This window comes from Hordeum vulgare, chromosome 2H (genome assembly GCF_904849725.1).
Source record: "Hordeum vulgare subsp. vulgare chromosome 2H, MorexV3_pseudomolecules_assembly, whole genome shotgun sequence".
Classification (NCBI taxonomy): Eukaryota; Viridiplantae; Streptophyta; class Magnoliopsida; order Poales; family Poaceae; genus Hordeum; species Hordeum vulgare.
In genome coordinates this window covers 535704563-535731429 of record NC_058519.1, presented here as the reverse complement: position 1 = coordinate 535731429, position 26867 = coordinate 535704563, and the positions used below count along the sequence as shown (strand labels likewise).

The 26867-nt window shown below is 47.0% G+C and overlaps 1 protein-coding gene across 2 annotated transcripts; it reads right to left on the bottom strand.

Moving 5' to 3' along the window:
- Positions 1–21774: 21774 nt before the first annotated feature.
- On the bottom strand, positions 21775–24369 carry LOC123430450. Of its 2 annotated transcripts, none has more exons than XM_045114321.1 (4): positions 23586–24369; positions 22997–23510; positions 22842–22923; positions 21775–22238 (listed from the first exon to the last, which is right to left on the bottom strand). In XM_045114321.1, the coding sequence occupies exons 1-4, from the start codon at positions 23986–23988 to the stop codon at positions 21981–21983; spliced, it is 1257 nt and encodes a 418-aa protein (XP_044970256.1). In that variant the 5' UTR covers positions 23989–24369; the 3' UTR covers positions 21775–21980. The 2 variants fall into 2 exon arrangements, with proteins under 2 accessions (XP_044970256.1, XP_044970257.1); XM_045114322.1 differs by having other exon boundaries at positions 22997–23492; positions 23586–24367.
- Positions 24370–26867: the final 2498 nt, after the last annotated feature.

The window sequence follows — 26867 nt, the reverse complement described above, 5'->3', positions numbered from 1 at the left end:
TCTTGTTCTCAATTCTGTAATTATTTTGAGGTGCTAACCTCATCTAGTTCTCTTCATACCGGTGCAATATCAATCTTTCCAGCGATCTTTTCTAACGGTGGTTTCTTTTAGGGGGATCATAACCCACAGGTTCTTTCCCAGGATCTTATCTGGCTCTTGTAATTTTTCCGGAGATCTCTAGATCTTTTCAACTATGACGTAAGTATGAATTTCATCAGTCATATCCCTTCTTTAAGTTCTATTTGAGTTAATTCTCATATTTGGCTAAATCTTGCATTCTTCTGTATTCCGGAGTGTCTCAGTTATTCATGGTGGTGTTCTCCTCGTCATTTTCAGCTTCAAGACCGAAGGAGTGTTTCTCTCAATCTTGGTTTATTCTCTTGGAGATTCATCATTTCAGCTTTGTGCCATCATCTTAATTGTTTTCGATCATGAGTATCCCTTGCTTGCTATCCGGTGCATTTCTGAATTGTTTCATTCTCGATTCTCCGAAGGCCATCATTTTAGAAGAACCTTCGTTCTCAGCTTTTAGCTTTCGTCCTCAATTCTTCTCAATTGTTGTCTATTCGCTCGTCTCTCGATTGTCCGGTGCCTTGTTTAAGTTGTCTTCTCTCAGGTGGCTTATCATCTCTTCATTCTCATGTATCTCCATAAATTCGTGGTGTTCCCATTCAATTATGAATTCTTACCGGTGCTTCCTTCAATTTTGCTTCAAGTGGTGTTTTTCTCTCTGTTTCTCCAAGACTCATTTCTAAAGGAATAAGTTGTATGCTTAATCCATTGTTTTTTTTCATCAATTAAACTTGATGAAGGATAAGCATAACGTAATTCTTATTCTTGTTCGTAGTAATCAGAATTCTTCTTCCGGAGTGGCTCATGATATCATTCTTTTCTCAAGCGCTTATCTTTCTTTTCCGGAGTTCCAAGTTCTTGTAAGTATATCTTTGTGAGGCTTCATCTAAATCATGGCAAGGTCATAATCTTATTCTTTTCCACCTTCATATCTTTACATTATTCATTTGTATACGGAGGCTCGTCATGCTGTTTCTTCAAGGATGTGATTCATTCTCATGTGTTCTTCAAGATTCCTGTTGGAATACCTCAAGTATCTTTTCTCTTGCATTTCTATGTGCAATTGTTCTCCTTTATTCTTTGAGGTGGTATTATAGCTTTCTTGTTAGTGTAGGAGTTTCGAAGAAATTTCTTTTCAAGAATGAGATAATTAAACCCACCAATCCTTTGATCATGAGATTATTATTAACCCATGATTTCTTCATTGAGCTATCTTGGTTTGGACTTCACCTAAAACTTTTCCTATGGTTTGTGCTATCATGGTGCTTGTCATTAATCCAAGTTCTCATTGTATCCTCTTGGTGTAAAAATTTGTTCATATCTTGTTTCTCTTAGTGGTTGGTTGTCACCTCATAAATGTTGAGATGATTTTCATAAGCCCACTACTATCTTGTTCTTTTCGTTGTTGGTTTTCCAACCACTACGTCAATTCTCTGTCCGGAGGCTCCTCAATCCTATTGTGATGATAGTTGTCATTCTTTTCTTCATTCTCTTCTTCTGCTTGAGCTAGTTCATATTATCTTGTTCCGGAGGCATTGTGATGTTGCTCTTTTGGGTCAATCTTGTTGTTCTATCAAGATCATGGTTTTCCCTTGTTCTATTTACTTGTTTGTTGTGAATATTGTCCAATTCTACCATCTTATCAAAAAAATTGTCCCATTTTCCTACCGAAGTGCTGCTGAAATTTTCCGTGAATTCTTGCTTCTTTCTCTTATCATTCCTCATCGCTTGGCTACCTTCAAGGATCGTTGGTTTCACTCGTTTGTCAAAGAAGCGACTAAATTCTTACCTCTTGTTCTTTCTCATCCTCTCCCCCCTTTCATTCTTGGATCTCGGGGCAAGATCCTCTTGTAGTGTAGGAGAGTTGTGACAGCCCGAGACCGACGTTCTAGAAGATTCCCCCTTTATTCCATTTTCGTCGTGTGTCTATTTTATTTTGTCGCATCATCGTCGCATCATTCGCATCATCGGCATTGCATCGGCATCTCCATTGCCGCCAGTTTTCAAAGTTGCATCCGTTGATAGTTCCCGGTTCTTGTCGTTGTCCGTTCTGAGCCCGACCGCACTCGCACACGCTCGCGACATCGTCAAATCCTTGTTTTTAAAAGTGTGTTGAAAATTTCTCTGATCGAGGTGAAACTTGGCATGCGGTCGTAATTTGTTTTACTTAGGCCGCCTGTACCATTTCGTCGCGATCGGGGTTCGTCTGGTACCCGAACGGTCGACCGTAGCGGCACCGTATTCGGTCTACCGTCGAACGTCTCTCGGTGTTTTAAAAATTATTGCCGCGCCGCCCGCTTACCCTCTCGTCTCCGGATACATACTCTACACAGCCACTCGTCCGTCATGCGTTCGGAATTAGTCGAATCCGACCACGCGGTTGGATCCGGGTCGAAATTTCGCTAAACCTAGCCCCCCCCCCCATTTGTCTATATATAGTTCCGCAGTGCATTTTTAGACAGCCCCTCTTCCCAGCCTCGAAATCCGTGCCAACCCCCGAAACCCTAATCATCCCTCCTCTCTCTTCCACCTCCAGCCGCCGGGTCCGCCCGAGCCCGCGTGTGGCCCGCCCCGAGCCCATCTGGCCCGAGCAGTAACGACCCGTGCTGCCAGATCGGGAGGAGCCTCGATCCAGCAGCCTCCTCGTCGCACAGCGCCGCCGCCATGGACCTCGCTCGCCGCACCGCCTCCTCAAGCCGCCGGCCGCCGCCTACCCAGCCCGCCGCCGGCCTCGTTCCCGCGAGGAGAACGACGAGCGCTCCAGCGCCTGGGCCGCCTCGTTTCGAGCTGGGTCGGCCTCCCTTCGAAGGCCCAGCGCACCTCCTCCCGAGCCGACCCCAAGCCGGCCTACTCCTCCTTCGAGCTGGGCCGCCTCGTTTTTTTAGGTTTTCATATTTTATTTAAATTTCAGGAAGATATGCTTGTTTTTCAAACGCACGTAGTTTATTAACCGTTAGTCGGATCAAGGCGTATGTTATATGGTTCTTGGGTAGTTTTGCGAGTAGAACACGATTTCACAAGTTGTATATTTATTTGGCGTTGTTTGACGTGTCGTATGTCTAGTTTAGTGTGCTGTCTCGATAGGTTTATTGTCGTAGTTATTTTTCGTGTGTGCCCGAATAGCTCGAATGCCGTAATAGAAATGCCCATGTTTTAGGAACCATTTTTCCATGTATTTTAAAGCAGTCACTCTTATTTTTGCGTGTAGGGATTGCCGCTAATTTATTTTCCCGCGTATAGGTTATTTTCTCGCATTTACGTGTGGCAATAATTTTGTTGCGCAACCCCACATATTTTATATGTTTCCGGGGTAGAAAAATCCATGGGATTTTACTGTGCAATTCGTTTTAGCTTTTGAGTAACTTAGTTCGCGCGATATTTTGCCGTGATTCCCTTTTGTTTAATTCGTAGGATTTATTCCGTGCTTCGTTTGATGGAGTTGTCAACTAGGGAGTTGTTCTTGGGTATTTAGACTAGCCCCTGGTATTTTTGGTTGCAATAGAAATGCATGTTTAGGTGTGGTTTGCTTGCTCTCAAGTTGCTAGTAATAGTGCTGATTTGAAGGAGCTGAAATATTTCTAAGTCTGGAATCTGTTATATTTTGTTGTTGTCTTGTCTTGCTTGTATCCTGTGATCTGTAGCTCTTTTGAGGTTGGTCCAATGGAGTTAGTTGTTAACCTTGTGTTTCTCTAGCATGCTGTGAATTTTCATGCCATTTGGAGGCCTGTAGCTATAGGTTTTGCTGCTGTCAATATGGCTTCAGATCGAAAACTGCACTTTCATGAAGTGTAATTTTCACCAAGTCTGAAATAGTGTGTGGGATGCCATTTTGTGTCTTCTTTCCCTAGTGATCCATGATGCCATGCTAGTTGTTGTTAGTTGTTTGTAGTAGTGCTTCTTGCCCTCTTTCGTGTCATGCCTTGCTTGAGTTCATTGGAGTTGTGTAGCCCGTAGTTGTGGGGCGTAGAAAATGCTATGTGGCTGATTTTGGCAGATTGTAGTGATTTCTTGTTTTGCTCGTAGTTGTTGAACCGTAGCTCCGATTTGATCGTGTCCTACACGAAACTTGCTTGGAATCTCGTGTAGTTTCATTTTCTCTTGCTAGTTGTATGTTTTGAAGTGCTCGTGACCGTCGTTGCACACATATTGCATTCATGCCATCATATCTTGCGGTGCTTGTATCTTTTGAACCGTAGCTCCGTTGGAGATGTTCTCTATGTGTCGATTGCTAGTCTTGATGCGTAGAATCACGTGAACCTATTTGTTTTTCTGTTTAACAACTAATTAAATGTGTTAGTTCAGATCTGGACAGAATAGAAAATTAACATGTGAGGTTGTCCCGGAGATGCTATATGTCATTTCCGACCTCATTTAAAATGCCTAGATAAGTAGACTAATTAAGCTTTACCTTTTGCCATGTTTAACCACATTTAATATTGCCGAGTACCTAATCGGGATAGAACTAAATAAATAAACGTGGAGTTTCATCAATATGCAACTCGTTGCATATTGAACTTCACTTAATGTGTAGTGTTTGTTTGTCGTGAATTGTCATGCCGTGACTTGCATGCTTTCAGCTACTCATGCATCATATGTGTTGTGCATCGTGTGTTGCATATCGTTTGTTGATTTGTGTTTCCGGTTTGCTTCGTTTCGATAGAGTTCCGCAAGCGTGTCGGATTGTGAGGACCCGTTCGACTACCGGTTCGTCTGCTTCACGGAGGCATTCTTCTTCCAAGCGGGATCTCAGGCAAGATGACCATTTCCCCAGATACCATTACTATCATTGCCATGCTAGTTTATTCGCTTCTATCGATTATGTCTCGTTGCCTACCACATGTTAAATATCAGCCTCTCAACAATGCCATGAAACCTTCAACCTGTTCAACCTAGCAAACCACTGATTGGCTATGTTACTGCTTGCTTAACCCTATGTTAGCGTTGCTAGTTGCAGGTGTAGTTGCTTCCATGTGAAATCATGGGTTCCTTGTTATATCACCCTATTAAATGTTATTTAATTTAATGCACCTATATACTTGGTAAAAGGTGGAAGGCTCGGCCTCTCTAGCCTGGTGTTTTGTTCCACCTTTGCCCCCTTAGTATCCGGCTATCGGTGTTATGTTCCATAATTGAGCGCTCCTAACACGATCGGGGTTGTTATGGGGACCCCCTTGATAATTCGTTTTAGATTAAAGCTGGTCTGGCAAGGCCCAACTTTGGTACTACATTTGCCTAATAACCTAATAAAATTGCATAGGGACTTTCTGGACCCCGAGGGTAATTTAATCAACCCCCCGGGCCAGTGCTCCGCATGAGTGTTGGTCCACCCACCTAGCAGTCGGCGGTGCCACCTCGGGGCAACTCGAGTTTTGGCTACCGTCCACTATGCATAGACGTTGTGTCCTGAAAACGAGATACGCGGCTCCTATCTGGTTCGTCGACACACCGGGTGACCTTGCTGGATTAGTTTTACCTTTGACGAGATATCTTGTGCACCGGGATTCCGTTGATGCTTTGGGTAATCTCAGAGTTGATGTTTTCCACTAGGGAATCCGACGAGATCGCGAGCTTCGTGATTGAGGATTTCTATGCGGCTTGTGGTAATTTGTGATGGACTAGTTGGAGGACCCCTGTAGGGTTAAATCTTTTGGAAAGTTGTGCCCACGGTTATGTGGCAACGTGGAAACTTTGTTTAACGCTGGTTCTAGATAACTTGAAGTTAACTGAAATAAAACTTGCCAACTGTGTGCGTAACCGTGACTGTCTCTTTCGTGAGTTCTTTCTCCGGTCGAGGACACGGTGGGGTTATGTCTGCGTAGGCAGGTGTTTAGGATCATTCATATGATCATCAGTAGTTTACGTATGCTATGCGTAGATCTTTCCCCTCTTATTTCTTGTACTCGCAAGTTTAGCCACCAAATACATGCTTAGTCGATGCTGCAACCTCACCACTTAACCATACCTCACCCATTAAGCTTTGCTAGTCTTGATACCTTTGGAAATGAGATTGCTGAGTCCCCTGTGGCTCACAGATTACTACAACACCAGTTGCAGGTACAGGTTAAGGTTACATGACGCGAGCGTGTTGATTGTTCATTTGGAGTTGCTTCTTCTTCTCCTTCTTCATCGATCTAGGATGGGTTCCAGGCCGACAGCCTGGGATAGCAAGGATGGACGTCGTTCTTATTTTCTCGTTTGTCTTTGTCCGTAGTCGGACCCTGCTCTTACTCTTGATGATCATGTAATGTACTGATGTGACTCTGATGTAGCTTGTGGCGAGTGTAAGACAATTCTATATATATCTCTCCTTTTCAGTACATGTATTTGTAACGATATCCATTCTTGCGACACGACGAGATGCGCTTCTGTCCTTGACGAGGCCTTTGTGTCAAATTGAGGATAGGGTCGCATCTTGGGCGTGACAGAGACACACCTTGATGCCTAAATCAGGTGATGATAAGATGATCAGAGGACTCTCCATCAACTTGATGCACCTCTTGGAAAGCCACACCAGATTCAGTGTGATGGATTCGATAGTAGAGACTATCCGAAGGACTGCTGCTGATCAAAAGATATCATGTGGATATGCCCCGTACATTCAGATGCTTACCGATGCCAAGCTAGGCAAGCATGTATATCTACTTGATCGTCCCCATCTACCTCTTCAACCAGAGTTTGAAGACAATGAAATGGTGATGGATGACAATGATCCGAGTTCTGCTGCAGCTAGAATGGCAGCGAATGCAATAGAAGCTAAGGCTGCTAGAAATAGGACACCACCGGTTCCACATCTCAGAACTCAAGCTGAGCAAATCAAATTTCTAGTTAGCTCTATCCAAGGCATGGAGAAGAACATTCAGGATATTCTGCAAAATCAGAAGAGCCTTGAGAGATCTGTGGAGACAAAATTTCATGACATGGATGTGAAGGTTACGGAATTGAACACCATAGTCAAACAACTTCAACATGAAGTTGACTCTGTGAAGATTCCTCGTTCATATGATGATGTCGATGATGATGATAGTGATGATGATGATGAAGAGTCACCTCCTCACACTACCACTCAGTTCAGCACCAAGCCTAGATCCGCTGTTGTACCTGCTTCGGAGACACGACCGATTTCATCAGCTCAAGCATCTGCACCTTCAGCTCCACCTCCAGCTTCAACTCAGGCACGTCCAGTATCCACTCCTCTAGCTCCAGGAATTCTGCACAAGACTTCGCAGACGCTCTTTTGTCGACCCCGTCATCAGCTGCCCAAAGAGACGAGTAGTTCTGTACTTTTTGAACTTTTTGGTAACTTGTTGCCAAAGGGGGAGAAATATATAGATCATAGACTTCATGTGAGAGAGAGCTTTTTGGTTTTTATTTTCTCTCATTTGGTTTCAAAACTTTGTTCTTTTGGATGACTGTATCCAGTTTCTGTATTTGATCATAGGCTTTCTCTTGTGTGATGCTACATTACTATCTTTTATCTATCCTTGTGTTGATCATTCACTTATCTTGTTGGTGTCATGTGCTTACTATTCATTTTTATCTTGTTTATGCACCACCAAGATGTATGTGACATGGAAGAGTGACCCATGATCCTAATTGATTGTGCATTTGCATTCAAACGCAAATTTTAAATAATGCACAAATTTAGGGGGAGTTCTTGCTTTTCACATACTTCTCAAAGCATTGATGCTAATCATTGGTTATATCTTTTATCGAATCTGTGATATATATGTTGTCATCAATTAGTAAAAAGGGGGAGACTGAAAGCATAGTTGCTCCCTAGGGTGGTTTTGATAATTGATAACAACATATGCATCATTGGACTAATATGTTTTCCAAGTATATTTCAGAAAAGTTCAAAAGATGCTTTGGCTAAGGATTATGTGGAGATGCCCCTTGATGCAAGAAAGGAATAGGATTGGCTCAAGCTTCAAGCTAGAAGACTCTTCATTTTCTATTTGTGGGATATCACATTTGAGTCCATAGGGAAGCCAATACTATTAAAAGGGGGTGAGGTATAAAAATGAACTGGTTGCTCAAGTGCTCTAAGTTAGCCACCAAAATACTCAGTCATTTTTCCCACATAACCATTCTGTTAAAATCCACATACACAAATTTGGTGTCACCAACTTTCATATTTCGGACCCACCGAGTTTGACCTCACATAGAAACCGTAGCCATTCCCACCAAATTGGTGCAACCGAATCCATATCGGTGCTACCGAGTTTGCGTGACCAACTTTCGGGTGCCTCGATACACAAAATCAGAATTTCTGAGTTTGAATATCGGTGCCACCAAGTTTGTCCATCTGACCGTTAGCTACCTTTTCGGTGCTACTGAGTTTCATATATCGGTCTCACTGAGATTCAAAAGTTGCTGCCTTTAGTGCATGTCGGTACCACCGAGTATCTCCCTTCGGTGTCATCGAGTTTGCCACTTTGGGTGTAACGGTTGGATTTTGTGTGCTTCCTATATATACCCCTTCACCCACCTCTCATTCGTGGGAGAAGCACTCAGAACACACACTTCATATCCAGATCCATTTTCTGCGAGAGAATCACCCACTCATGTGTTGAGACCAAGATATTCCACTCTAATCATTTGAATCTTGATCTCTAGCCTCCGCAAACTGCTTTCCACCAAATCAACCTCTCCTATCCATGCATATTCTGTGAGAGAGTGATTTTCTGTTGATGAGACTATCTTTAGAAGCATAAGAGCAAGGAGTTCATAGTTCTACCCCATATATTACCTTTTGGAGGGTGGTGCCTCCTAGATTGGTTAGGTGTCGCTTGGGAGCCTCCTACTTCGTGTTGTGGAGTTGAACTAAGATGTTTGTAAGGGCAAGGAGATCGCCTACTTCGTGAAGATCTACCGTGAGTAAGGCCAGTCCTTCGTGGATGGAAGTTGTGGTGGAATAGACAAGGCCGCTTCTTTGTGGACCCTTCGTGGGTGGAGCCCTCCATGCACTCTTGCATTCGTTATCATCCGTGGGTTGAAGTCTCTACTAACATGGACGTACGATAGCGCCACCTATCGGAACCATGCCAAAAAACCGTCGCGTCCACCTCATGCGTTTGATCTCCCTACCTTACTCCTTTACGTTACACTTGCATGTTTTACTTTCCCCTACTACACTCTTAGAACTGCATGTGTAGGGTGTACTTGACTTGCTATAACTGCCAAAGATGTGTCTCAACTAAAATTGGGAAAAAGGCAAAAAAATTATCTTGTCAAGTAGTCCAATCACCCCCTCTAGACATACTTTCGATGCTAGAACAAGGATGAGCTTACGGGAAACAATGGAGCTTTTGAAGGATAAGAGGTGTGTCTCCACGGGGAAGAAGACCCACTTATATAGTGGTAGGAAATCTGACCGTTTTCTGCCTACAAAACATGCATAAGCGGTAGTACCGCTCGGGGGAGTGGTACTTTCGCTTGCACGGAAGTATACGGAAGCGTAGTCAATTGACATGCGATAGGGAGGCGGTAGTTCCGTCGGAGCGGTACTACCGCTCGTGCAAGCGGTACTTTCGCTTAGCATTGACACACACCCTAGACGAGTAAGATAAAGGGGAGCAGTTTGGTAGTGCCTCCTAGAGCGGTACTACCGCTAAGGACTGCCGTCCAAAAATCCACTCAAAACAGAATCGAAAAAATGAAAACGTAAGCGAAAGTGGGGCCAGAAATAGAGAGCGACAGTACCGCCGAAGCGGTACTACCATGCTACCCGAGCGGTACTTCTGCTTACCAAGAGATACGAGCCCGAAGGCACCAGATGCACAATCACACGCGGTATATGACCTGGTACCGCAGGGCGGCACTACTGCCCATGGTAGCGGTACTACCGCTTATGAAGGTGCACATGATCCTAAGGACAGAGATCAGCTCCAAAGTGTCGGGGAGGAAAGAAGGAGACGAATGTGTACGTGAGAGATTCTCCCAACCTTTCGAATTGCGGACCCCCTCTTGATAGTACAGATTATCCTATGTCTCAAGTCCACCAACACTAAATCATACGACAAGACGGAGTATGTCGTTCAACATCCGAGGGGAAGAATATCCGTCTCATGCTACCTGATAACCCGTGAGAGCTCAACACACACAATTAGTCCGCAAAGGTGTTGTCATCAACCAGCAAAACTACTTAGGGAAGATTATGCTCTTACACCACCTCGACACTCGTCATTGCTACAACATCCGGTTTCGATCTGACGGCGAGGATTTTTCACGCGTGAGATCGAATGGCTGACATGCACATGGAAATCAAGATGGACGACCAGATGTGCGTGAGCCCTGAGATCGTCTGTAGCTTGCCTCGGTTCTTAGAGCATCTCCAGCCGTTAGGCGCCCCCACGGGCCGAAATAGCGCCGCCCGGGGGCCAACCGGCAAAAAAACGGTTGAGGGGGCTCGGGTTCCCAGCCGTGCCCCCAAAGGCCGGCCCCACACGCCATTTTTCAAGATAAATTCATTCAAATTGAAGGCGAAATCTGACGAAACTTAGGCGAATTCATTGAAATTTGTACACACTTTAAAAAAAGTACATAAAAAAACAAACACGTCGCTGCCGCCGCCCTAGTGCCGCCCCTAGTTCATACTGAGGAGATGCTAGAAGGTAGTGTAGTCACCGCCGCCATCGTCGTCGTCGTCCTTGCCTTCGTCGTCATTGTCCTTTGCGCCACAGTTGTTGTTGCAACACTGCCCTGCGTCGCCGATGCGGGCGGGGCAGTCTGCGTCGGTGTCTCCTTCTAATCATTGGAGAAGGTGTTGACGGCGGCCTCCTAGAGATGAGGCTATTCGACGATCTCCTCCAGAGCGCGCTGCTGGCGCTCCATCTCCTCGTGGACGTAGTCGTCGCGCGCCCACTTCAGGCCGATGCGAGGTGAACGGCCATGGCAGCGTGCTCGGGCTTGACGACGACCGACGTCACCGGCTCCTTCTTTGTCTGAACAAGCCGAAGGCGTCAGTCGGTGAGGTCTCTCTCATTTATGACGAGGTTGTCTTCGGAGCAGGTGCATCGCCGGTTCGACGTCTCCACGGGCTCGGTCTTGACGGTGGCGAGTGGCGTCATGCTAGAGGAACGAGGGGCCGAGGACGAGGAGGACACTCCCGACGCCATGCGGCAAGGCAGCCACGAGGCCGACCCCGCCGAGGCCCCACTCTGGCGCGAGAAGGAGATCGTCGGATGCTCCAACGGCGAGTTGTTGCTGTTGGGGAACGTCGCATGGGAAACAAAAAATTTCCTACGCGCACGAAGACCTATCATGGTGATGTCCATCTACGAGAGGGGATGAGTGATCTACGTACCCTTGTAGATCGTACAGCAGAAGCGTTAGAGAACGCGGTTGATGTAGTGGAACGTCCTCACGTCCCTCGATCCGCCCCGCGAACAATCCCGCGATCAGTCCCACGATCTAGTACCGAACGGACGGCACCTCCGCGTTCAGCACACGTACAGCTCGACGATGATCTCGGCCTTCTTGATCCAGCAAGAGAGACGGAGAGGTAGAAGAGTTCTCCGGCAGAGTGATGGCGCTCCGGAGGTTGGTGATGACCTCGTCTCAGCAGGGCTCCGCCCGAGCTCCGCAGAAACGCGATCTAGAGGAAAAACTATGGAGATATGTGGTCGGGCAGCCGTGAGAAAGTCGTCTCAAATCTGCCCTAAAAGCCCCATATATATAGGAGGAGGGAGGGGGACCTTGCCTTGGGGTCCAAGGGACTCCCAAGGGGTCGGCCGAGCCAAGGGGGGGAGGACTCCCCCCCCCCCCCAAACCGAGTTGGACTTGGTTTGGTGGGAGGAGTCCCCCTCCCTTCCCACTTCTTCCCTCTTTTTTTTTCTTTTCCTTTGATTTCTTTCTCTTGGCGCATAGGCCTCCTTGGGGCTGTCCCACCAGCCCACTAAGGGCTGGTGTGTCTCCCCAAAGCCTATGGGCTTCCCCGGGGTGGGTTGCCCCCCCCCCCCGGTGAACTCCCGGAACCCATTCGTCATTCCCGGTACATTCCCGGTAACTCCGAAAACCTTCCGGTAATCAAATGAGGTCATCCTATATATCAATCTTCGTTTCCGGACCATTCCGGAAACCCTCGTGACGTCCGTGATCTCATCCGGGACTCCGAACAACATTCGGTAACCAACCATATAACTCAAATACGCATAAAACAACGTCGAACCTTAAGTGTGCAGACCCTGCGGGTTCGAGAACTATGTAGACATGACCCGAGAGACTCCTCGGTCAATATCCAATAGCGGGACCTGGATGCCCATATTGGATCCTACATATTCTACGAAGATCTTATCGTTTGAACCTCAGTGCCAAGGATTCGTATAATCCCGTATGTCATTCCCTTTGTCCTTCGGTATGTTACTTGCCCGAGATTCGATCGTCAGTATCCGCATACCTATTTCAATCTCGTTTACCGGCAAGTCTCTTTACTCGTTCCGTAATACAAGATCCCGCAACTTACACTAAGTTATATTGCTTGCAAGGCTTGTGTGTGATGTTGTATTACCGAGTGGGCCCCGAGATACCTCTCCGTCACACGGAGTGACAAATCCCAGTCTTGATCCATACTAACTAAACTAACACCTTCGGAGATACCTGTAGAGCATCTTTATAGTCACCCAGTTACGTTGCGATGTTTGATACACACAAAGTATTCCTCCGGTGTCAGTGAGTTATATGATCTCATGGTCATAGGAATAAATACTTGACACGCAGAAAACAGTAGCAACAAAATGACACGATCAACATGCTACGTCTATTAGTTTGGGTCTAGTCCATCACGTGATTCTCCCAATGACGTGATCCAGTTATCAAGCAACAACACCTTGTTCATAATCAGAAGACACTGACTATCATTGATAAACTGGCTAGCCAACTAGAGGCATGCTAGGGACGGTGTTTTGTCTATGTATCCACACATGTAAATGAGTCTTCATTCAATACAATTATAGCATGGATAATAAACTATTATCTTGATACAGGAATTATAATAATAACTATACATTTATTATTGTCTCTAGGGCATAATTCCAACAGTCTCCCACTTGCACTAGAGTCAATAATCTAGCCCTCACATCACCATGTGAATTACATTGTAATAAATCTAACACCCATACAGTTCTGGTGTCGATCATGTTTTGGTCGTGGAAGAGGTTTAGTCAGCGGGTCTACTACATTCAGATCTGTGTGCACTTTGCATATATTTACGTCCTCCTCCTCGACGTAGTCGCGGATGAGGTTGAAGTGTAGTTTGATGTGTCTGGTCTTCTTGTGAAACCTTGGTTCCTTTGCTAAGGCAATGGCACCAGTGTTGTCACAGAACAAGGTTATTGGATCCAGTGCACTTGGCACCACTCCAAGATCCGTCATGAACTGCTTCATCCAGACACCCTCCTTAGCCGCCTCCGAGGCAGCCATGTACTCCGCTTCACATGTAGAATCTGCTACGACGCTTTGCTTGGAACTGCACCAGCTTACTACACCCCCATTAAGAATAAATACGTATCCGGTTTGCGACTTAGAGTCGTCCGGATCTGTGTCAAAGCTTGCATCGACGTAACCTTTTACGGCGAGCTCTTCGTCACCTCCATACACGAGAAACATCTCCTTAGTCCTTTTCAGGTACTTCAGGATATTCTTGACCGCCGTCCAGTGATCCACTCGTGGATTACTCTGGAACCTGCCTGCCATACTTATGGCCAGGCTAACATCCGGCCTAGTGCACAACATTGCATACATGATAGAGCCTACGGCTGAAGCATAGGGGACGGAGCGCATATGCTCTCTATCTTCATCAGTTGCTGGGCACTGAGTCTTACTCAATCTCGTACCTTGTAACACTGGCAAGAACCCTTTCTTGGACTGTTCCATTTTGAACCTCTTCAAAACTTTATCAAGGTATGTGCTTTGTGAAAGTCCTATCAGGCGTTTTGATCTATCCCTATAGATCTTAATGCCTAGAATGTAAGCAACTTCTCCTAGGTCCTTCATAGAGAAACTTTTATTTAAGTAACCTTTTATGCTCTCCAAAAGCTCTACGTTGTTTCCAATGTGTAATATGTCATCCACATATAATATTAGAAACGCCACAGAGCTCCCACTCACTTTCTTGTAAATACAAGATTCTCCAACCACTTGTATAAACCCAAATGCTTTGATCACCTCATCAAAGCGTTTGTTCCAACTCCGAGATGCTTGCACCAGTCCATAAATGGATTGCTGGAGCTTGCACACCTTGTCAGCATTTTTAGGATCGACAAAACCTTCGGGTTGCATCATATACAACTCTTCCTTAAGGAAACCGTTAAGGAACGCCGTTTTGACATCCATCTGCCAGATTTCATAATTGAAAAATGCAGCTATTGCTAACATGATTCTGACGGACTTAAGCATCCCTACGGGTGAGAAGGTCTCATCGTAGTCTACTCCTGGAACTTGTGAAAAACCCTTTGCCACAAGTCGAGCTTTATAAACGGTCACATTACCGTCAGCGTCCGTCTTCTTCTTAAAGATCCATTTGTTCTGAATAGCCTTGCGGCCCTCAGGTAGTATCTCCAAAGTCCACACTTTGTTCTCATACATGGATCCTATCTCGGATTTCATGGCTTCTAGCCATTTGTTGGAATCTGGGCCCACCATTGCTTCTTCATAATTTGCAGGTTCATTGTTGTCTAACAACATGATTGACAAGACGGGATTACGGTACCACTCTGGAGCAGCGCGTGATCTCGTCGACCTGCGTGGTTCAACAGAAACTTGAACTGGAGTTTCATGATCATCATCATTAACTTCCTCCTCAACCGGCGTCGCAATGACAGAGGTTTCCCCTTGCCCTGCGCCACCATTCAGAGGGATGAGAGGTTCGACAACCTCGTCAAGTTCTATCTTCCTCCCACTCAATTCTCTCGAGAGAAACTCCTTCTCGAGAAAAGTTCCTTTCTTAGCAACAAACACTTTGCCCTCGGATTTGAGATAGAAGGTGTACCCAACTGTCTCTTTTGGGTAACCTATGAAGACGCACTTTTTCGCTTTGGGTTCCAGCTTTTCAGGCTGAAGCTTTTTGACATAAGCATCACATCCCCAAACTTTAAGAAACAACAATTTTGGTCTTTTGCCATACCACAGTTCATATGGTGTCGTCTCAACGGATTTTGATGGTGCCCTATTTAAAGTGAATGCAGCTGTTTCTAATGCATAACCCCAAAATGATAACGGCAAATCAGTAAGAGACATCATAGATCGCACCATCTCTAACAAAGTACGATTACGACGTTCGGACACACCATTACGCTGTGGTGTTCCAGGCGGTGTTAACTGCGAAACAATTCCACATTGTCTTAAGTGAGTACCAAACTCGAAACTCAGATATTCACCCCCACGATCAGACCGTAGGAATTTGATCTTCTTGTTACGATGATTTTCCACTTCACTCTGAAATTTCTTGAACTTTTCAAATGTTTCAGACTTGTGCTTCATCAAGTAGACATAACCATATCTACTTAAATCGTCAGTGAAGGTGAGAAAATAACGATATCCGCCGCGTGCCTCCACGCTCATCGGACCACACACATCGGTATGTATGATTTCCAACAAGTCACTTGCACGCTCCATTGTTCCGGAGAACGGAGTCTTAGTCATCTTGCCCATGAGGCATGGTTCGCACGTGTCAAGTGAATCAAAGTCAAGTGACTCCAAAAGTCCATCAGCATGGAGTTTCTTCATGCGCTTTACACCAATATGACCCAAGCGGCAGTGCCACAAAAATATGGCGCTATCATTGTTTACTCTAACTCTTTTGGTCTCAATGTTATGTATATGCGTATCGCTATCGAGATTCAATATGAAAAATCCTCTCACATTCGGTGCATGACCATAAAAGATGTTACTCATAGAAATAGAACAACCATTATTCTCAGACTTAAAAGAGTAACCGTCTCGCAATAAACAAGATCCAGATATAATGTTCATGCTCAACGCAGGCACTAAATAACAATGATTTAAGTTCATCACTAATCCCGATGGTAGTTGAAGTGACACTGTGTCGACGGCGATTGCATCAACCTTGGAACCGTTTCCTACGCGCATCGTCACTTCGTCTTTCGCCAGCCTTCGTCTATTCCGCAGTTCCTGCTTCGAGTTGCAAATGTGAGCAACAGAACCGGTATCGAATACCCAGGCACTACTACGAGAGCCGGTTAAGTACACATCAATAACATGTATATCAAATATACCTGATTTTTCTTTGCCCGCCTTCTTATCTGCCAGATACTTGGGGCAATTGCGCTTCTAGTGACCCATACCCTTGCAATAGAAGCACTCTGTTTCAGGCTTAGGTCCAGCCTTGGGTTTCTTCGGCGGATTGGCAATAGGCTTGCCGCTCTTCTTCGAATTGCCCTTCTTGCCTTTGCCGTTTCTCTTGAAACTAGTGGTCTTGCTCACCATCAACACTTGATGCTCTTTACGGAGTTCAGACTCTGCGACTTTCAGCATCGCAAACAACTCGCCGGGAGACTTGTTCATCCCTTGCATGTTGTAGTTCAACACAAAGCCTTTATAGCTTGGCGGCAGTGATTGAAGGATTCTGTCAGTGATAGCTTCTTGCGGGAGTTCAATCCCCAGTTCAGCTAGACGGTTTGAGTACCCAGACATTTTGAGCACATGTTCACTGACAGACGAGTTTTCCTCCATCTTGCAAGCATAGAATTTATCGGAGGTCTCATACCTCTCGATCCGGGCGTTCTTCTGAAAGATAAACTTCAACTCCTGGAACATCTCAAATGCTCCATGACGCTCAAAGCGACATTGAAGTCCCGGTTCTAAGCCATACAAGACTGCACATTGAACTATTGAGTAGTCCTCCTTACGCGCTAACCAAGCGTTCTTAACATCCTGATCAGCCGTAGCGGGTGGTTCATCTCCTAGCGCAGCATTAAGGACATAATCCTTCTTTCCGGCTTGTAAGATTAGCTTAAGATTACGAGCCCAGTCTACAAAGTTTCTTCCATCATCTTTCAACTTAGCTTTCTCTAGGAACGTATTAAAATTCAGGATGACACTTGCGTGAGCCATGATCTACAACACAAATATATTCAAAGTGGACTCAGACTATGTTCAAGATAATTAGAGTTCAACTTAATCAAATTATATGCTAAACTCCCACTCAAAAAGTACATCTCTCTAGTCATTTGAGTGGTTCATGATCCACTTACACTATCCCAAGTCCGATCATCACGTGAGTCGAGAGTAGTTTCAGTGGTAAGCATCCCTATGCTAATCATATCAACTATATGATTCATGATCGACCTTTCGGTCTCATGTGTTCCGAGGCCATGTCTGCACATGCTAGGCTCGTCAAGCTTAACCCGAGTGTTCCGCGTGCGCAACTGTTTTGCACCCGTTGTATGTGAACGTTGAGTCTATCACACCCAATCATCACGTGGTGTCTCGAAACGACGAACTGTAGCAACGGTGCACAGTCGGGGAGAACACAATTTCGTCTTGAAATTTCAGTGAGAGATCACCTCATAATGCTACCGTCGTTCTAAGCAAAATAAGGTGCATAAAAGGATTAACATCACATGCAATTCATAAGTGACATGATATGGCCATCATCACGTGCTTCTTGATCTCCATCACCAAAGCACCGGCACGATCTTCTTTGTCACCGGCGCCACACCATGATCATCCATCAACGTGTTGCCATCGGGGTTGTCGTGCTACTTATGCTATTACTACTAAAGCTACATCCTAGCAAAATAGTAAACGCATCTGCAAGCACAAACGTTAGTATAAAGACAACCCTATGGCTCCTGCCGGTTGCCGTACCATCGACGTGCAAGTCGATATTTTTATTACAACATGATCATCTCATACATCCAATATATCACATCACATCATTGGCCATATCACATCACAATCATACCCTGCAAAAACAAGTTAGACGTCCTCTAATTTTGTTGTTGCATGTTTTACGTGGTGACCAAGGGTATCTAGTAGGATCGCATCTTACTTACGCAAACACCACAACGGAGATCTATGAGTTGCTATTTAACCTCATCCAAGGACCTCCTCGGTCAAATCCGATTCAACTAAAGTTGGAGAAACCGTCACTTGCCAGTCATCTTTGAGCAAAGGGGGTTACTCGTAACGATGAAACCAGTCTCTCGTAAGTGTACGAGTAATGTCGGTCCAAGCCGCTTCAATCCAACAATACCGCGGAATCAAGAAAAGACTAAGGAGGGCAGCAAAACGCACATCACCGCCCACAAAACCTTTTGTGTTCTACTCGAGAAGACATCTACGCATGAACCTAGCTCATGATGCCACTGTTGGGGAACGTCGCATGGGAAACAAAAAATTTCCTACGCGCACGAAGACCTATCATGGTGATGTCCATCTACGAGAGGGGATGAGTGATCTACGTACCCTTGTAGATCGTACAGCAGAAGCGTTAGAGAACGCGGTTGATGTAGTGGAACGTCCTCACGTCCCTCGATCCGCCCCGCGAACAATCCCGCGATCAGTCCCACGATCTAGTACCGAACGGACGGCACCTCCGCGTTCAGCACACGTACAGCTCGACGATGATCTCGGCCTTCTTGATCCAGCAAGAGAGACGGAGAGGTAGAAGAGTTCTCCGGCAGCGTGATGGCGCTCCGGAGGTTGGTGATGACCTCGTCTCAGCAGGGCTCCGCCCGAGCTCCGCAGAAACGCTATCTAGAGGAAAAACTATGGAGATATGTGGTCGGGCAGCCGTGAGAAAGTCGTCTCAAATCTGCCCTAAAAGCCCCATATATATAGGAGGAGGGAGGGGGACCTTGCCTTGGGGTCCAAGGTACTCCCAAGGGGTCGGCCGAGCCAAGGGGGGGAGGACTCCCCCCCCCAAACCGAGTTGGACTTGGTTTGGTGGGAGGAGTCCCCCTCCCTTCCCACTTCTTCCCTCTTTTTTTTTTCTTTTCCTTTGATTTCTTTCTCTTGGCGCATAGGCCTCCTTGGGGCTGTCCCACCAGCCCACTAAGGGCTGGTGTGTCTCCCCAAAGCCTATGGGCTTCCCCGGGGTGGGTTGCCCCCCCCCCCCCCCGGTGAACTCCCGGAACCCATTCGTCATTCCCGGTACATTCCCGGTAACTCCGAAAACCTTCCGGTAATCAAATGAGGTCATCCTATATATCAATCTTCGTTTCCGGACCATTCCGGAAACCCTCGTGACGTCCGTGATCTCATCCGGGACTCCGAACAACATTCGGTAACCAACCATATAACTCAAATACGCATAAAACAACGTCGAACCTTAAGTGTGCAGACCCTGCGGGTTCGAGAACTATGTAGACATGACCCGAGAGACTCCTCGGTCAATATCCAATAGCGGGACCTGGATGCCCATATTGGATCCTACATATTCTACGAAGATCTTATCGTTTGAACCTCAGTGCCAAGGATTCGTATAATCCCGTATGTCATTCCCTTTGTCCTTCGGTATGTTACTTGCCCGAGATTCGATCGTCAGTATCCGCATACCTATTTCAATCTCGTTTACCGGCAAGTCTCTTTACTCGTTCCGTAATACAAGATCCCGCAACTTACACTAAGTTACATTGCTTGCAAGGCTTGTGTGTGATGTTGTATTACCGAGTGGGCCCCGAGATACCTCTCCGTCACACGGAGTGACAAATCCCAGTCTTGATCCATACTAACTAAACTAACACCTTCGGAGATACCTGTAGAGCATCTTTATAGTCACCCAGTTACGTTGCGATGTTTGATACACACAAAGTATTCCTCCGGTGTCAGTGAGTTATATGATCTCATGGTCATAGGAATAAATACTTGACACGCAGAAAACAGTAGCAACAAAATGACACGATCAACATGCTACGTCTATTAGTTTGGGTCTAGTCCATCACGTGTTTCTCCCAATGACGTGATCCAGTTATCAAGCAACAACACCTTGTTCATAATCAGAAGACATTGACTATCATCGATAAACTGGCTAGCCAACTAGAGGCATGCTAGGGACGGTGTTTTGTCTATGTATCCACACATGTAAATGAGTCTTCATTCAATACAATTATAGCATGGATAATAAACTATTATCTTGATACAGGAATTATAATAATAACTATACATTTATTATTGTCTCTAGGGCATAATTCCAACAGTTGTCGCCCTCGATATGTTCGAGGACGGCGTGGAGAGTGCGCCCGGGGACGCCTCACCACGTGTTCTAGCCGTCAGAGTTGTGGCGCCCCCTTGTCACCGGGAAGCCGTTAGTGGAGGCCAACTGCTCCTTATGGCGGCACGTGAAGTACGTCGTCGAGAACGGCGTGTTGTTGGGGGTGTACCTCATCTCATAGCGAGCTTCCTTCGACAGGGACGCCGAGATGCGCGCGATCTCGTCGCGGCGCTCCGAGGCGGATGGTGAAGGGGGCATGGGGACGCCGCTTGCGCTCAGCCTCCACGCGCCCCGCACGCGCATGTCCGACGGCGTGGGGCAGTTGGCCTCGTGGAGAGCGTACGCTTCCCACTCCTGCAGCGAACGGCGGCCAAAGCCGTTTGCCGCAGCGCCGTTGCGTGGGCACCTCTCGGCCATTGGGGAAAGGTGGTTCTGTCGGTGGGGGTTCTCCGACGAGTGAGAGAGAAGAAGGGGTGAGAGGAGGCAGAGACTAGTGTGCGGCGTGCGGCGGCGAGGCTCGGCTTTTATTGCGAGGGGAGGGAGGGAGTGGTGCGAACACGTGGCGGGAACGACGGACGCGCGGTGGGTTCGCCATTACTCCGCTGTCAGGCCTTGGAATCCGTGACATTGAACCGGCGCGGGAGCCAAGACGATGAGGACGACAACGGTTCTCGAGCGCCTAGTCTCGCTCACTCGACGAGTCCACGACGGGAGAATTTGGCACGCGTTGTTTTCGCACCAAATTTCTTTCGCTTGGCGCCGCATGCGTCCCGAACGCGTTGGGTTCGGTCTGGATCCGCCGACGCCAATTTCAATCCGAACAGGCGAAAAACAAGGTTGTGAGACGTGATTGAACCTTTTTTTGTCGCCGGCGACAAAAAGGGCTTGGGCCTGTTCATTATGAAGATTATAATATGCATGATTATTACTCCCTCCGTTCCTAAATATAAGTCTTTTTAAAAATTTCATTAGGAAACTACGTACGAATGTATATAGACATACTTTAAAGTATAGATTAAATCATTTTGCTTTGTATGTAGTTACTTAGTGAAATCTTTTAAAAGACTTATATTTAGGAACAAAGGAATTATATGATACTGTACTTCCGTATAAGTAGCCTAAAAGGGTGCTTAGATACATTTTAGTCTCATGACTAAAAATAGTGAGACTAAAACTTGTTAGCCTCACCTATGTTTGGATCCAAATACAATAAATGAAGTATGGATGATATTTAGTAATGAACAGCCTAAAACAAATACTACCGTCCTAGATGGCCTCGCACTGTACTGGCCATGCCTGCCGCATGTGTTCCCCCAGCCCTTTAAATGCATGCAGGACCAGAGCAGGAGCCGCTGAAAAAGCGTAGCGAGGCGTCTGTTTGTTCGTTTGTGCGTGCGATGCGGCTGGTCAAAGAATGGCACGACTCTCCGTGCGCGATGGCCTTCTCGTCGGCAGAGCGTGGGGTTACACATACATAATTGATGGCCCCTTCACCCATGCACTCATGCAGACAAGCACCCGAAACGATGTGCTCACAAATGAATTCTTGGTCCAACCAAAGCAGAGCTTCTGTGCTTGAGGTTGTCTGCCATTCCATGCAATCCGCAGGTGCATGACTGTCTGCCGTTGTTTTTGCTAGAGAAAACAAGGTTATTTCCAACGTTAATCGGAAAGTTTAGGGTTGTAAGTACTCCTATATGACACCTCCGTAGAACAACGTAAACGCTTTGTAATCCTAGTTGAGAAGGTTGCCGCTGATGATGTTGTCGCTGTTGCAGGGGAAGCAGCCGCAGGATGCATTGCTCCCGGTCCCGGAGAGATGGTGGCTGATCGTCTTCACCCTCCGGGCTTGGTGCTCCGTGGTGGCGCGCCGGAGCTGCTGCAGGTGCTGCGCCTGCGCCGCCGCCCGCCACTCCTCGCCGCGCCTGTGCACGCTCGTCATCCTCTTCATCAGCTTCTCCTCCAGGTTCGACCGCATCTTTTGAATCTTCACCTGACCAACACAACACACATCGTTCAAAAAACCGCCAGGACTTCTGATCTGACACGGAGAAGAACATGTTCACATCAATGCATGATGGGAAAATGTTTGAAAATTCCTTTTGAATTCTGTGTCTTGGATACTGATATGTTACTGGCAGTACGAGTACAGTACACCGTGCATTTGCATCGGTTGTAGTAATGTATACACTGCCACTACCACAACATCATTATGATACATGTCCTCATCTTAGATTAGGGTTTTGGCGCTCTCGGACCGATGAAATTCACATGGCTACCATGACTGAAAATGGTAGTCCAACTCACCAGCAAGACCGGTTAAAGAATTGCAGTGTAACAAGGACTGAGGCGATAACATCGAAAACAATGAACACATCAATGCTTTCCACCCTTCCAATTCGAAAAAATCCATCGGATTTTTGCTAATCCGACGGAATTATCGATTTCCACCATTTGGGACTATAATACCGACTAGAATGTTCTCTTAAATTTGTCGTCTGAATGTCAGGTGTAGCAAATACAAATAAGAATGCAGCTTATGATGGTACCTAAAAAAGTTGCAATATGCATGCAGAAGATGAGATTTGATCCTTACCTCTAGCTTTCTGGATTGAGCTTCAGCTTTGGCACTCTCCAGGTTAATCCAAGCCTGAATCTTTGCCTCTTCCCTCTGATACCTAACCAAATAAAGCACAACCAAATTACTACTGATCCTCCTCACAAGCCACAGGATGCAAAACACACACACACCTTATGCAACTCTTGGCTCTCTCATCATCATCCCACCGGCACTCGGTGACGGCCGCAACCCGCTTATCGCAGGCTCTGCCGCCGTCGCCGGCGCTGGCCTCGAAGTGCCTAAGGCTCTTGGACACCTCCTCTTCCTCCTCCTCCTTGGAGCTCCAGTGGATGAGCATGGAGTCGAACTGCGCGCCCAGGTCCAGCTTGGCGAAATGGCAGTCCGTCAGCTCCGAGATGTCCATGCCACTGCCGGTGTTGTACGGCACAAGGGGCCCCGACCGGCCCGTCGGCGTGTTGTGCCTTGCCGGGGAGGTGCTTTTGATCGGCGTGTGGCACTGTGAGGTCGGGGAGCTCCCCAGAGGCGTCATCTCTGTGCCGATGTCCCTCCGGTGGAGGTCGTCGTCTGCGCAGGTCACCGCCGCAGCGCCATTCTTGGCCGGCTCGCAGTAGGAGCTCCGGAACACGAAGCTCTCTTTGGACGGCTCCACATTGTCGGTATACTTGTCTGTAAAGCAGAGCATTTCTTGACGAAGAATACCAACACTGAAATTTCTGGGTAAGTCCAAAACAAGAAATGTAACTTGGAGCTGGTGCTCACCTTTAAGGAGCACCTCTGCAGGTGGTGTGTACAAAGCAAGCGCATTGGCGTCTAGTGAGGTCCTCCTCGCCGTTGCCAGCGCCGGTCCTCCAATGTGGTGCTGCCTGGAGGCCGCCTTGCCATGGTGATGGCCGCGGTGGTCGGACGACTGCCTCAGCCACTTCTCGGCGTCCTCCCACTTGGAGGGTACCGACCTCCTCGAGGAGACGAGCTGGGGGTGGGCCGGGCTCGAGGAGGATGAGGTGAGGAACATCAATGGCCGCCCCGGTGTCCCGGGCACCTGCTGCTCCACTGATCTCCGCCTCCGAGCCAACGACGTGGAGGAAGAGGAGGAGGAAGTGGTGGACGCCTCGTGGTGGTAGCCGTGGCCATTGCTGCTGTTGCTCCTGGCAATGGCCGCCATGGGGAAGGAGGACCTCACAAACTCTGAGATCTCCTCCAGGTGGAGGCTGCGGAGTGGGTCACTGGATGTGGGCTCAAATGGTGAAATGGGTTGCTGCTTCCTCCTCCTCCAGCCGCTGTTTGCTTACTTGGTGTGCTTCTGTGAGCTGAGCTACACACCGAGCTTCAACTGCTTCAGCCGAGTAGCGTATGTGACTGTGAGCACGAGGTAGTACAGTGTCTACCCCTAGCCGGAGCTTTTTAACACGGTTGGGTTGGGCCTTTTTCTAATTTGACTGATGTTGATCATTACAGTAATACTAGACCATTCATTTACTACAAACAGGAGGAGGTCCGTGAACTGATTCAATTTTAAAAATCCATTTACCTGTATTTCAAGTTTTGAAGACCATTCATTTGCAAGTCTGAATGTTCAGTGTAAGTCAGATATAGATTTATTACCAACAGCAAGCAGTATCCTCTTGGACTCTTGTGTTGCTTCACGCATGCCTACAGGACTCTCGGAGGCTGCTTGCATTATTAGCAGCCCATGGTCCACGATGTGAGCATCTACACAAGCACCCTTCAAATAACCCCTCACAAATAACCCCTCACACCATGTCGCATGAGTGATCAGACAGAAAAGAGGAGAAAAAAAATGATTCAGCCGGACCACTCATATCATTTCTATATGACCGGACTGTCCGTGAATCCTCGTATCTATCTCAAAAATGATAGGATACGAGGGCTCGCGGACACGCGTGGGCACGCTCGTTGAGTACGCCACGTAGGACGTGACCTCATCCGAGACCATCTTTTTTTTGCTTGCTTTATTTATTTTCTTTCTCTCCCTTCCTCTTCATCAATCACGTGCAAATGACCGGACATACGAGGGAGAAAATAAGGAGTGTGGATGCACGGACGAACAAACAAGAGAGACGTCCAGTCACTGGTCGGGAACGTCCGCGGGCGACCGAGGGCCTGAATTTGCAGGTCGTGACTGAAGATGCTCTTACTTTGGTCGTGTAAGACTCCGTGGACGCTTTTGAAATTGAACATGAAAAATAGGAATACTATTTCTTGGGTAAAGAAACAAATAACTCGATCGATTTCTTATCAATCATGATATGCGTAATAATTCGAACATGTATTTCAAATGCATCTCGTTCTGGAAGGAGTCATTTTTCCGATACTTACTATCAAGGTAGGGAAAGATAGCCATAACGGCTTATTCTAGATGGGATTATAGTCCTTCTTGAGATCCTTCATGAAGTGAAGAAGAAGCGTGTGAGGGCGGTATTCTTCAAAACTGACATCCACAAGGCCTACGGTATTGGCCATTGGTCCTTCTTTCAGGAAGTGCTAATTAGGAAAGGCTTCGACCCATCATGGATTGCATGGGTGGTGCAATTGGTCTTGAGTGGGCGGACGACGGTTAACATCAATGGAGAGGTGGAACCCTACTTTTGCTCGTCCCAAGGAGTGTCCCAAGGAGACCCCATCTCCCCCTTCTTTTTTTAATCCGGTGGATGATGCCTTGACTACCATCCTAGACCTCGCAAAGTCAGCAGGCCACATTAGGGATGTTTGCCCCCATCTAGTGGGGACTGGCGGGATTACCCACCTCCACTACGCTGATGACACGATTCTTATAGTTGAGGGGTCCCACGAGGATATCCAAAACCTAAAGTTTCTGCTCTTGTGTTTCCAAAGATGTCAGGACTAACCATCAACTTTGTGAAGAGTAAGGTTATGGTCTTGGGCGTCTCCGATGCCGTCGGTTAGGATCCTTCCCGACTACTTACCTCGGCATGCCTATTAGTGACTCTCGTATATAGGAGAAGGACCTTCGAGTCTTTGACCGAAGGTGTCCAAGGTCCAACATCGAGTCAAACCTTGGAAAGGCCGTTGGTTGTCCAAGGTGGTGAGGGTAGCCGTGATCATCTCCTCTATGATGAGCTTGTTGATGTACCTAATGGGATTCTATAGTCTAAATGAATCCCTCCATCATGTTATTGCCAAGTATGAGTCGTTATTCTTTTGGGCAGGAAAGGGAGATAAACAGAAATACCACATGGTTAAATGGGCGGAAATTTGCAAGCACACGGACCAAGGTGGCCTTGGTGTCATATCACCCCAACGAATGAATAACGCCCTTTTGTCTAAATGGTTGTGGCGGATATCCTCGGGAGACTAGGGTGTGTAGCTTGATAGTATTCGCGCCAAGTACATTCATGGAAAATCACTCGCGTTTGCCCAGCGAGTGGTGGATCCGAGCTCTAGCAAACTATCATCCAACTGATGTCGGTACTGCATTCAGGTGCCTCAATTTCTACGGGGTCCGAGGCATCCACATTATTTTGGATCGACCGGTGGTCGGGCACGCATTCGTTTGCGTGTCGCTTCCAACCGCTTTTTAACATCCGTGCACACAAGGACCTCTCTGTGGCCTCTGTGCTGACGAACTTGGGGGATATTGCCTTCCGACGAACCTTCGGTCGTGTAGAGTTGGACATTTAGGAGGAGTTGCTGGCATGTGTGGCCCTGCACGCACCTCCTTTCTCTAGACATGGCTCATTGATCCCTCGAGACGAATGGTCTCTTTTTCGCTAAGTCGTAGTGCCACACCAGTTCGCCCACCCGAGGACCTATCGAATTGAATCTCCTTTGGGAGATCAAACTGCCCATGAAAATAGTATTTTCTTCTAGCAATTAGTACGTGGGAGAGTGCCCCCAGTGTGGAGGTGCTGAAGCGTAGTGGTCCCTCTGACGGCATGTGCCCTTTGTGTGGGACGGCGGAGGATTCCAACCACATCTTCTTCATTTGTCTTGTAGCCCGCTTCCTTTGGAGCTATTTACGTGGGGGTGGTGGGAGGCAGTTGGTGCCATATTAACTTGCCC